The sequence below is a fragment of the Leopardus geoffroyi genome, chromosome D3, assembly GCF_018350155.1.
Source record: "Leopardus geoffroyi isolate Oge1 chromosome D3, O.geoffroyi_Oge1_pat1.0, whole genome shotgun sequence".
Lineage (NCBI taxonomy): Eukaryota > Metazoa > Chordata > Mammalia > Carnivora > Felidae > Leopardus > Leopardus geoffroyi.
Genome location: NC_059339.1, coordinates 57,572,986 through 57,585,765, shown reverse-complemented (window position 1 = coordinate 57,585,765; position 12,780 = coordinate 57,572,986). Strand labels below are relative to the sequence as shown.

At 47.3% G+C, this 12,780-nt stretch overlaps 1 protein-coding gene across 16 annotated transcripts in view; it reads right to left on the bottom strand.

The window, feature by feature from the left end:
• Positions 1-12,780, bottom strand: part of FHOD3 (formin homology 2 domain containing 3) — a 471,758-nt gene that overhangs the window by 173,327 nt on the left and 285,651 nt on the right. For all 16 annotated transcript variants that reach the window (XM_045458615.1, XM_045458602.1, XM_045458603.1 and 13 more), the window contains exons 7-8: positions 7,518-7,629; positions 518-612 (exon numbers count right to left, since the gene is read on the bottom strand). In XM_045458615.1, the coding sequence (XP_045314571.1) occupies positions 518-612; positions 7,518-7,629 (207 nt within the window). The remainder of the gene's footprint in view (positions 1-517; positions 613-7,517; positions 7,630-12,780) is intronic.

Genomic DNA, 12,780 nt, shown 5'->3' with positions numbered 1-12,780 from the left:
GCCACCATGATGGGGGTGGTCTTTGCTCAGGGGGCAGATTTTAGATTTTCACATCGTATTAGTTCCCTGGGGCTACTATAACAACATACCACAAACTAGGAGCTTAAAACAGCAGAAATTTTTCTCTCACAGTTTGAGACTGGAAGTCTGTTATCAAAGTGTCAGCAGAGCCATGCTCTCTCTGAAGGCTCTAGAGGATGATCCTTCCTTGCATCATCCTTGGCGTTCCTTAGCTAAGAGATGTATTCTCCACTCTCGGACTGTTTACACATGGCTGTCTTCCTCATATGCATGTGCATACATCATCTCCCCTCTATGTGTATACCTCTCTTTTCCTCTTCTAGGGACATCAGTCATATGGGATTAGGGTCCACCCTAACGACCTCATCTTACCTTGATTGCATCTGCAAAGACTCTCTTTCCAAATAAGGTCACATTCACAGGTATTCACAGGGATTAAGACTTCAACATATCTTTTAAGGGGACATAATTCAACCCTTAACAATCATCAACCAACCTTGTTCACTAAAGTCATGGCATAAACCAGCAGCTCTGTGTCGACCCCATCTTTTTCCTCCAGGATTTCCATGATATTTGACCAGGGTGTGACTCCTAGGAACAAAGCAATAATCATTAGAAACAGCGAGTCAATGTTCCTTATCCAACTCATACCATAGTTCATCCAAAGACTCATCACCCAATGATGACAATGTCTTTCATTCACCAAATTTCAAAGGGTAACACTATCCTCAGGGTGGACTTGAACATGCTTCTCATTTGGCAATAACAGACCACATCGTTCTCGTCCACTTGAAAATGTACACTCTTTAATGTCAGGATGGCTATCAATTTGCTTCAAAGCTCCCTTTATGTTAAATATGTAATTTGAAAAAAATCCATTCACGTGCTGCTTTTTAAGCCAATGAATTTCACTCTCTGAGCATGGAAACTCTCAATAAATCCTCTCGGAATGTCCCTCAGCATGTTATGCTCTGACCTTCCGCAAGGGAAAGGGACGTGGGAGAACCTTATATTGACTCCAACAGTGGATTCCAAAAAGTAACAGTGAAACGTCCGTCTGGCAAACATTTTAAGAACAGAAGTATATGACCTGTGTTCAGTCAAGGCACAAATACTGTTCAAGCATCAACAGGGTACAAAGAACAGGGTCTACTGGAGCCTGCCTTCAAGAGCTTTATAATCTAGTGGAACACTTAGGCATAAACTCAAGAACACACCTCAACAGAGACTAAAAGCATTTAAGAGGCAAAACCATTTAGCTAAGCCTGTCACTCAGCATGGGTTGTCTCTTGCGGTGCAGATGGTCAAGGAGAGCCCGAGGCAAGAAGTGGCACTTCACTGGGGCTCTGCAGGTGAAGGCTCAGGGGTGGTTAGTCCCTGGCTCCAGGAGAGGGCAGGAAAACCCATCACATTCAGGACTGATAAGCCAAGGCCAACGTCACAAAGTGAACACACAATGGGACACAATTTCCTACGTCCGAGATAAACATTTGAAGTGAAATACTGCCTTACCCTTGGCATGGTGGTAGGGAACATGAAGCCTTTCCTGCTTTCTCTAAACAAATCTCAAAGGGAGATTGCTTATTTTTGCTGATAAAAGTAAATTCTGATATAATGGAAAGGCAGTGGCTTCCAAATGCTAGTTCTTGGATGGGTAACGTCAGAGCTGATTTCCTGGCCTTGCAAACAAATCTCCCCAAGGTCAGCAACGTTATCTATCTCACCTCTTTGCTGTCAGCACAGTGCCTGGCCCATAATAGGAGCTCAATAAAATGTCTGAAGAGTAAATGAGGATCTCTGAGAGGGCATGAACTGGGTTAAGCTGGAGCAGTTTTAAAACAACCGGAGGGCAAATGCATACAGTACGAGAAGGAAGGAGGTAGGAGAATTTTTAAAAAAAGAACAGGCACCTACTATACGATGTTAAAAATGCAGATACAGCTTAATATGGAGGTCTGCTGGCTCTCCTAGCTCAGGAACAGAAATTGCCCAGTTGGTCAGTACTAGGGAAGCTTCCCTAACCTTTCCCAATTCCAAACACAAGACCACGATCTTTTGCCCATTAACTTCTAAAATACCTCCTTGCTGATTTTTACTATCCAACTATTCTGAAGTCCTCACCTGCCCAGCAAAATAACTGTTTCTGCCCTCATAACAGTCAATCAATGTGGTCAGTAGGTCTTGGGTCCCACTGTCCAGGTACTGTTCGAGCACTCCAAATGCTTCTGCTGTGTTTAGGACAAGTGCAACTTGTATTATTCACTCGGCACCCAACCTCAGCATAAAACACAGGTTCTAGTGGGTTGTCCACCTATGGTTAAAAGGAAGACCAGCAGTGAAACTAAGCATTTCCAATGGCACTAGGGGGCCCAGAGCAGGCTTCCTGGTTGCATACCTTGGAGCCAAAGAGGCCAAACAGGGCCTGGGGAAGGAAAGGCCAAGAAGCAGAGGCAGGCTTAGAGGGAAGAGGGGAGTAGGCAGACCATAAAGACATACCCAAGTGCACACCTTTTAGTCCTTTATAATGAAACATTCAAACACTGGCTTAACTTAATGGAAAATGGGCTCTTCAGCTGTGACATCTGATTACCTTTTAACGATTTCAAGTCCGGAAAGTTGCATATATTCCTACACTGTTGAGATGAGTGTTAACTCTCCTGTGATTGTTTGGGGACCAGAAAATAGGTAAGATGTAAAAGAAAGAAGGTAAAGGGGAGGAAACATTTTGGTGTGACAAAACAGCCTTGGCAGGGCTCAAGGTGGCCCATGTGAAGCACCAGCAGCTTCTGCTTCCCCAGGAGCCACACCTGCTGGAACTAAATGGTACAAGTCAACCCCTCTCCCCACCGACCTCTGCTTGCGCCATACAGAGTGTGTGTGTGCTTGTGTGGGTAGGGGGCTGTCCTGTATTCGAATCATCAACTGTATGATCTTATCCCTTTCACAGGACAGAGAAAGAAACTGAGCCCCAAAGTAGCGGAATGAACAGAGTCTCAAGAAATGCATCTAAATAGGAGCATTCGTATCAACCTTGGAGAATTCCTGAGATAGAACACTTAGTCCTTTTGCCTGAGCACTAACGAAGCATATTAGAAGACAGTAATTACCCTAATCATTGCCTTCTCTCTCCAGCTCCACCCCCAGATACTGGCTCTGTGAGTAGAGGCTCCACGAGAGCCCGTTTTTCCTCCGATGTTTCAAGTACATCATTGGCACTTAAATATTTATCGAATAAACGGATTTTATATGAAAAATACTTAGCACAGTATCTGTTACGTAATGTCAGTAGCTGTACGCGTCATGGTGGTGGGGGGTGGTGGTGACACTCACGCTTACGCACAGGCCTTCTACATGGACTCCCAGGCAGGTCCCCTTTTCCCGCCAAACCACAGGGCTACTCTCTCCACCCAGAAGAAGCCAGCCCACAACGGATGACTCAATACTTTCTTCCCCTTACTCTCCTCCTAGGTCTCTAGGGTAGCTGCTCCCCGACCAAAAAAGAGATTTAGCACAATGCCTCATAGAGTTGGCCTACCACTCAGTCAGAAGGTCCTTGCAGCATGTTCCACATCTTTCTACGTGCCTGACAAACACATGTAACACAGATACTTCTGCTATAAATAACCACAAAAATGAGCTGGAGTTTTGTCTACCATGCTTTGGGAGTTCGTCACAGATCAGTGTATCCTGGGGCAGACGTCAGAGACAGGATGGCTTGAAACGATGGCTGGATTTTTTTCCCTGTTAATCACGTGTGATACACACATTTAGGAGTTATGCCATATCTCATTACACCAGATTCAAATGAAAATAGAGCTTCTTCAAGAGCAGTGCTGACCCAAATTAGGGGGACTCAAGACTTGTAAGTGAAATTTCAAACTAAGTTACCCGGTCTGGTCACTTGCCCCGCCCTCGGAGAGGGGAACCCATCTAGTTAGAGGGAAGGGCCCCTTCCTGGGGAGGTGGGGGGCGGGGGCAGAGCTCTCTCCATCAGTTTCCTGCCGACCCCAGAGGGACAATCTTGATGAAAGGGAGTCTCTGATGATGGCAAAATGACAAAGACAGGCTCCTGTACACACTCACTCTCTCTTCCTGCCACACCCTGTCCACTAGGAAGCGAAAGTGACCTAACAATTCAAGAAAAGACAGGACCCAGCAGTTTGAGCAGATGGGCATTCCTGCGCTATGCCCCAGACAGTAGCACCAGCCCACCTTTCGTTCCAGCCCCCGGACAAATGTGCCAATGGCCTGGCTCAAATGGGGCATTTTTAATATTCCTTAACTCATCAATATTTATTAGTCCCTGTGATGGACGATGACCCCTCAGCTCTTTTCCCTGCCCCGCATCCGGCCTACTCCTGGCCAAAGGGCAAATCATCCACACTCACAGGATGAGCCCTACTAGTTAACCTACGTGCATCAGGCATGATATTCACAAAACAGCCAGAGGAATTTTTTCTGGACTTCATCTGCTGTAGGTGGCAGTAACTGCTGAGGACTCATAGCTTATGTGCTGGTTTTCTTTGCTGATTATTTAAATCTGACAGTTTTCATCATCCAAAAGAATTCCTTTCCAAGAACAAAAACCAAAATGCCAGCCTACACTTCAACACGCCCATTCTCCACCCTACCCCACAGAGGAATAGCTCTCAAGCCACTCTGAGGAGTACAATTTATGGCTTATTTATAAACCCGTGCACAAACGGACATGCTCGGTTGGCGCTCAGTCACCTCTGGCATCTCCGTCCAGCCCTTCACCCAGCTGAGAGGGAAAGAGAAGGCTGCTTCGAATCCTATGAGGTGGAAACACACCTGGAAGTCACGGTTCTCTCTGCAGAGCGCCCTGACATATTTATAGGCTTCATTCCATCACAGGGCTCAGGAACAATTTTACTAGCAGTAAAATAGGATGATGTTATATGTATGCATTATAAAATCATGGCCAAGACCACACATGTCCACAGAGAAACATGCTATTGAACCACGTGATATGCTATGTCTGAGTTTTTCCATTAGTGTCGCTTTTTTTTTTCCCAGCTGCTAGCGCTCAGTAGCAGACAGATGGCAGTAGCTGCCAAGAAGTTAACAAATTTTATAGGCAGACCATCAAGTTGAGAAAACAATCCATTAGCTGCCTTTTTTTTTTTTTTTTTTTTTTTTAATTGGGAAAAGATGGCCATCATTTTGTCTTGGGGAAGACAATGAAGAGAACAGAGAGCCTCGGGCTGGGCTGGTAGATGGGGTCTTAAATGTGGGTACCAAGCCCTGGGTGATCTCAAGATCATTCCTCTATCCACCGCCCCCTCTCCCCGCCCCCCAACAGCCTTCATGCAAAGTGAAGTCCGAGAAAGGAAACTCTAAGATCTCAACTAAATGAAGCCAAAGGAGGACACCCAAGGCCATGAGAAGACTTATCCTTTGAATGCAGCCTCCATGAGAATGATACATGGGTTACCTGAAATCTAGGACAGGATAACAAGGAGTCTATTAGCTGCCCCAAAGTAATCCCCAGATATAATTGGCAGATGGAGTATGACCCCTCCAAGGACCAATTAAAGGGTCCACCTCACTATCTTCCCATACACCCACCTTTAGCCCTAAACCTCATTAAATGGAAACAAACCCTGGTTTCTGAGCCACTGACTGTCTTCATCAAGGATTCTCAGCTGGTCCCATAATCTGCTCTTGGCCATAAGAGATTTAAAATCTGGCACCTGATGGAAACATGCTGTTGTAGAAAGAAACACACAGGCCTGCCCTGGTCTGGGATCCATCTTCCAGATTCACGGCCCCTGTCCATGCATGAAGGTTTGTCTCTCTCACACAACCTGTGATCCGCCATGCCTGGTGCTAACATCTGCCTGGGCATTTGTGGGAAAGGCATGGGAGCTCAATTTATGGCCCTAGATGGCTTTTATTAACTGATATTCCAACTTCCAAAGTAACTAGTGAGCTACTTTATTTCACCTGGAACGTGAGTCTCTGAGCAATGCAGAACCAGAGACACAAATGGCTTGAATCAAAGAGTGCAATTTAGGCCCCTTGTTTCTTCTTGACAGTTGTATCTCGGCCGATTTGTGGATGAAGTGTATGCACAGAAACACATAAACGAAACTCTAGGGAAATACACCAACATGTTAACAATTATTTCTGTCTGTTGAGATTAGAGGTGATTTGTTATCATCTCCTTTATATTTTCCACATTTTCTACAGAGAGTATTACTGTTATAATCATAAAAAGAAAAAAATGACATGAAGTTTTTGATTTTGAGTCTCAGTGGGGATGATAATAGCGGTAAATACTGTCCTACTGAGAGAACAACCCCCCAAAAGTTTTTAAAAGGACAAAACAAAAAGCCCCTAACATTTTAGCTTCAGGCTTCACAATATTATTGGAGCTACAGCATGTTATACACTAAACCAAATCCAAAGGCCTTTTTGTCATCAAGTATGTATGGAAGGCCCACATGCTATGGGGCAGCTGTGAGCCTGGAAACCAAGAGGAGAGCCAAAGACCCTCAGACCGGGCACACAGTCGTGGGAAACATCAATGCAACAACACAGCAGAGATGGGGACATACGGGGCTCTGAGTGCCCATGATGGACCTGAGATAGGGAAGGGACAATGCAGGCCAGGGGGGAGGAGGAGGGTGACAGGTGGACAGGGGCTGGGTGGTGAAGGGTCAGTTGTAGGGTTTGGACCTAATCCTATAGGCAGGGGGAAGCCACTGGCAGGGAAATAAGACAAAATTTGTGTCTCAGAAGACTTTTCCAACAGCAGAGGTGAGGGATTCCAAGTGATAGATGGTAAAAGCCCCCAGTAGGAAGGGCATGAGATGGAGGGAAGGAGGGGAGAAGATTCAAGAAACAGCTAAGGGTCAGAGCCAACAAACCAGCTGTGAGAGGAGGGGGAGAAAGGAACCAGGGTGACCTGGACAAGATGGGAAAAGGGGAGAGGGAGCTGGTTCTATGTGTTCAGTGGAGGGGGTGGGGACAGGGCATAAAAATAAGCTCAGGGTTGGGGCAGCTGGGTGGCTTAGTCAGCTGAGCATCTGACTTCAGCTCAGGTCATGATCTTGTGGTTGGTGGGTTCGAATCCCATGTCGGGCTCTGTGCTGACAGCTTAGAGCCTGGAGTCTGCTTCAGATTCTGTGTCTCCCGCTCTCTCTACCCCTCCCCCACGCACTCTATGTCCCTCACAAATGAATAAATGTTAAAAAAAAAAAAATTAAAAATAAAACGACATAAGCTCAGGGTCTGACCTGTCCTGGACAAGCCCATGGGTGTTCTGTTTGTTTGGTGTGGTTCTTTTGGCACTGTTACAGCAGGTTCCATCCCTAATCTTTGTAGATGTACTATTCTAAAAAATACGTTTCCTGCAGTGGGGAGTTTGCACAATTGTTTGCACTCAGTTCTGTTTGGAACATGTTAAAAATGGAAGCCTGCCTGCAGTAGACACTTTTGCCCTGATGCAATGGTGGATGGGGGCCACTTACCCCTTTTAGTGTCGACAGCAGAGACGGCCTGAATCAGAAGAGGTGCATTGGACTCCGAGTACTCCACAAAGACCAGCAGCAGCTTCAGGGCTGTCTTCACCACCAGGCGGAACTGCCCAGAGAAGAGAAAACCAACATGTAGCTCTGGATGGTCAGCAAACACCCGGAGGCAGGCTGGCACCCGGCACTTGCGCTGGCCGGGGAACTCTTCTCAGTGAGCACACGGAGGCCTTTGCTGGGTGCCTCAGAAACAGGAAGTAGAATTATGCTCACCTCACAGATCAGGAAACGGAGGCACCGATTATCCTGCCTGACCCAGAAATAGAACTGGAATTTGAACCCAGGGCCTCTGGCTCCAGAGCCCATAGCCTGTGGTCTCTCGACCAACAAGGTAGCATAGCACTTGCCAGGTTGGTTGCTTCATTTTATCCAGCCTAGAACAGTGCGAGGTATGGATGATCACACTGCTCATTTTTCTGGTGAGGAAGTGGACCCAGGAGGTTAAAGGACTTGCCCAAAGCCACACCACTCAGCTGAGGCAACTGGGAATCCGAACCAAGTCCCGTCCTGCTCGTCCCAGGGCACAGCATTAGTGAGGAGGCACCGTCAGCCCAGGGGCCTTCCCTGCACAGGTCACAGGTCGTCCACCCAAACTCCCAAACCTCCCAGCTGAAGATCAGCTGGCCCTGGGGGCTACCTGGCAGCCTGGTGGAGGCAGGGGGTTCCAGGTCACCTCCCTCCCAACCCTCTGGGGGCTCCTGCTGCAACTCATCACCTATAGTCTCCCTACCCTGAGCCTCGATTCCCTCCCAGAACCTCCTCCTAAAGGAACTCACCCACCAACTCTCTCTGGGAAATGGGGTCAAATCACGCATCTAAGAAACAAGGAGCTCACGTCAACATACCAGGGACACATGTAGATCTTACAAGGAGCTTGGAATATCGTGCACTCCAGTGAATACTGGAAATTACCCTTGTTAGGGTTGCCACTGGCCTCCATGTTGACCAATCTGATGGTTACTTCTCTGCTCATTTCAACCCCTAACAGCACATGACACAATTGCTCTGCTCCCTCCAAGGACCATTTCCTCTCACCCTGGCCAACCTCAGCCTCTTACCAGAGCGGCCACTCCTTTACTGGCTCCTTCTAAAGTATCCAACCTCTAGGCGGGGGGGAGGCCTCAGAGTTCACTCCTGCATTCTTTCCTTCTCTTTCCATACACTCCCTCTAAGTGAGCCCTTCCAGTCTCTTGGCTTTAAATTCTATGACCTGATGCTAACTATTGCACTCCAGTCCTGACCAAATTCCTGGGCTCTGGCATCGCTCCTCATATGCTAACAAGTTCCTCAAATTCAGGTGGCCAAAAGAGAACCCTTGATCTCACGTGTGCTCATTCCATCCCGTCGACCATTCCAGCCTGCTCCCTCCACTCCCCATGTAGCATGAAGCCCTGCCACCCAGTGAGTGGCCAGTGGGGGGTCACCCTGTACTTCTCTCACCCCATCCCCACAGCAGATCGATCCACGAGGGCTGTCAGATCTTCCCTCAAGAACCGCCCTGAATCCATCCACCTCTCTGCTTCTCTGTCCATCCTGGACCACTGTAAGAGCCTCTTAAGTAATTCCAGACTGGTCCCCACCTCCCCTGATGTCCAAATGGACAAAATTTAGCTGGAGTGACCACCACACTCTCAACCCTCCCTTCCCTCCCTTCCCTGCCTACCGAGCTCAGAACCGGAATCCACTCCCACAGCCTTTACAGCTTGGCCCACCTGTGACTCTCTTTCCTGCCCAGTGTGCTCCCTCCATCTACCCTTTTGCAGTCATGTGATGATGTATTTTTAACCTACTAAAGCTTATTCATGACTCGAGGCCTTCTCACTGGCTATTTTCTGCCTGGAACCAGTCACCACAGGACTGGCCTTTCCTTATCCTTCAGGTATGAAAAATTTCCCCTCATGGGAAATGCCTTCCTAACCCTCTTCATCCAAAGGGACTCCTTGGTGACTCTTACATCGGTGCATTATATTCTTCCCATCCTTTACCACGACCTGAAATTGCTACATATGCACCTGACCTTCCTCTACTGCCCCCAGCCAGGACATAAGCTACCTGGCGGCAGAGGTGCTTTATGCAACACACCAGAAATGTCATCTGTCCTGGAAAAGCTGACTGGTCAGGACTGCACGTGAGGCTTGTTCTTCAAATGCAGTCCCCCTCAGGTCACGTGAAGCACTCACCTTGGCCCGAGCTTCTATCCTCCACACCAGCCTAGTCCTCAGCGATACTGCCCACCCCCCATCCACCCACCGCAATTGTCTGGAGGGCAAGCAGTGTTTTCGGCTTCCATTCTTAACGTTACATCCTTACCACAATGAACACTGGATTCTTTAGAGGCCTTTGACCTCTTCAGAGGGTTTCTACTTTCATAACTTGAGTCCTGCATTCAGTCCCCTGCTCCCGGACTGAATTCCTGAGTATTTTTTTTCAACCACAAGGCTGGGGGTAGAAGGGGAAGGCAAGGCATAATGAACTGTGCTATCTTTGTATGTTTAGAGCTACAGACATTTCTTCAAGTAAATAAAATCTAGCAAGCCCAGGCGACTTCCTCAGTGGGCGGCCTATTATTAAGTAGATTAAGCCTTCTCAGTGCCTTCCTGGGCAAGATCTGGGCTGCTGCCCTCCTCACTCCCCACCCTGCAGGGGCCCTCTCGCATCCCTCTCTATCAGTGTTCCTCCTGAGCATCTCTGTGGTCACAAGATCTTGGCCAACACAGTCCCAGGGACCCAGAACCCCTTAGCCACTCTCCCTCATGAAGCTTATTTTGAGAAACCACTGTTTTCTAGCAAAGTCTTTTTTTTTTTTTTTTTTTTTTTATTGGTTTCAACATGTCTATTCATGTCTACTTCTCCTTTGCTGTAAAGGTTCTGTTTGGAGTTCTTTTGGCATTGTATTTGTGTTTAAAAAAAAAAAAAAATCCCAAACTCTTCTGATTCACGATTTTAGGCTTCTATGAAATTGGCTTCTATTGAGCCTAAGTGTGTATTTGTGTGTGTTTGGAAGGCTTACTCTGTGAAATTAATAACAAACATGCTCGATAGTTAAACTACTTTAGAAAAAAGAGCAGAATGTGAATTTATGGAAATGCATGGTACTAATTGCAAGCATGTCCTAACTAATCACCAAATACGTCCAGCAGGACTTCTCCCCAGAAATACCTTATTAGCATTACTGTAGAGACTTGAAAGTAATAAAAGCACATGACTTTAAAAGGTTTCTACATCAACCCTTATTTATCCAGAAATCATTTAATTTGATGCCCACAAGTATCTGGAATGCAGTCAAAACCCTCCAAAGCTTTGGAACAGCCACAGTGGAGGCCACACACCCATCCTTCCAAGTCCAAACACGCTGCTCATCTCAAAGCTCTTAAAAATCTACTCTAGGTTCCACTGCACTTATCTTGGACACATCCTAATAGAAATGGCTATGGGGATTGCCAGCCCGTATCCAATGGGAAGGGACAAACCACAGGACGGTGACAGGTAAGGAGAGGCAGGCCCAGCATGGCGGCAAGAGCAAGGACCGTGAATGAGGAAGGTGGGAACAGGTGACACAGGTGTCCGTGCACACACACCAGGGCATGGCTCAGCCACTGAAAGCCCCTCAAAGGGACAAGGCGGCGTCCCTACAATCTGAACTGCTGGATTTTCAGCTCTGCCCCGAGCTCCTTCATGTTCTAATGACACGTTCCAATGCAGTGACTCACAGGCTCACGCACTTGCCCATCTGTCTACGACCGAAGGAAAATCAGTAAGACTTGATTCTCATTCTGAAGGTACATCAATCACATGAGAAGGTGAAGTGACCAGTCGTAAAACAGTTACATGAGTACAGGGCAAAAAGGAGTCCGTCTGAAAAGCAGCGGCTGTAAGACAAATGGGCAAGTTCCTCGCGCACCTGGAGGATCAGAGGGGCCACCCGTGAAGGCCACCAAGGAAGAAATTCAGAACACGGGTGGCGGTGGAAGGGCTGACCCCATTGAAGGTCCCTCCTGCTCCAAGATGCTGTGCTGCTTCCTCTGACGATGTTGAGTGCTTTCCAGATGCCCACCACCTGCGAGGGAGTGAGAAAGTCATGGCCCTGCCTTCAAGGGCACGGTCATCTCACCGCTGAGAGAAGACTCAAAATACCTCCACACCACGTGATTGAACATTATCTGCACTACAGGCTCTCAGAGCCAGGCTGCTGAGGACAGAGAGCACTTGCCAGAAGACAGCCGTTTACAGTGGGGAGGGAGAGTCGGGGGAACAGGGTCGGAGCTGATCCAGCCGCCTGTGGGCTTCCGTGCAACACAAGAGCTGTGTGTCAGCCTTTGGGACCGTACTCCCGCAAATAATCCCACTCCCATAGGGACAGAGGGAGCACACCGGGGGTCCAGATTCAGCCTTTGAGCTACACGTTACCTACATTTTCTGTAATTACATGCTAGGGGATCCCAGGGCTCTATTTTAACACTGTCCATTATAATAAACTATGCTTCATATCGCTTTAAAACACGTAGCCAAATCATAGTCTTTAACAGGACTCTAGACAACTTCTGGGTTACGAGGGCAGGATGAGAACAGGCGGCCAGCTGTGAATTGTGCTCCTCATAAGTATTTAGCACACTTTGGGGGCGACAGGGCTGAGGTTTACTTTCAGCTGCAACCATCATCTTGCACTCTGTTCTTACTCAGCATAAAATAGAGGCCATGAACCTTCAGGGGAACAGAGCTGCCCCAGGGATGTAACATTTGTCAGGTCAAGCCTCTGTCTGGGGACTGAGCCTCCGGGTTCCATAAACGACTTGGGGATCCAATGTCACCTCCATGCCAGGAAGCTGGGCCTGGGGGAGGGGTGGCAGGATACTGTCGACATAGGACTTTCCCTTTTTTTTAATTTTCTGGGCCAACCCACAGAGAGGGTGTGGAGTCAGCCAGTACAGAACCCGGGCAGCTGCATTTTAGATAAAATATAACTACCAGATGTACGGAAAAGGCATAAAAGCCAGTTTCTCAATAATTTTGCACATTAGAGCAAACGAACTCCCTTCGTGTTTTATTGTACTTAGAGAAACACAAGAACTATACTTAGAAGGTCAAATATGCTGCTTATTAGGTAGAAATAAAAGTATTCCAAACAAAATTTCCAAATTCCTACTCTTCTAAAAATTCAACAACCATAAAAAGAAAACAATTTCCAAACCTCAGGATTTAAATT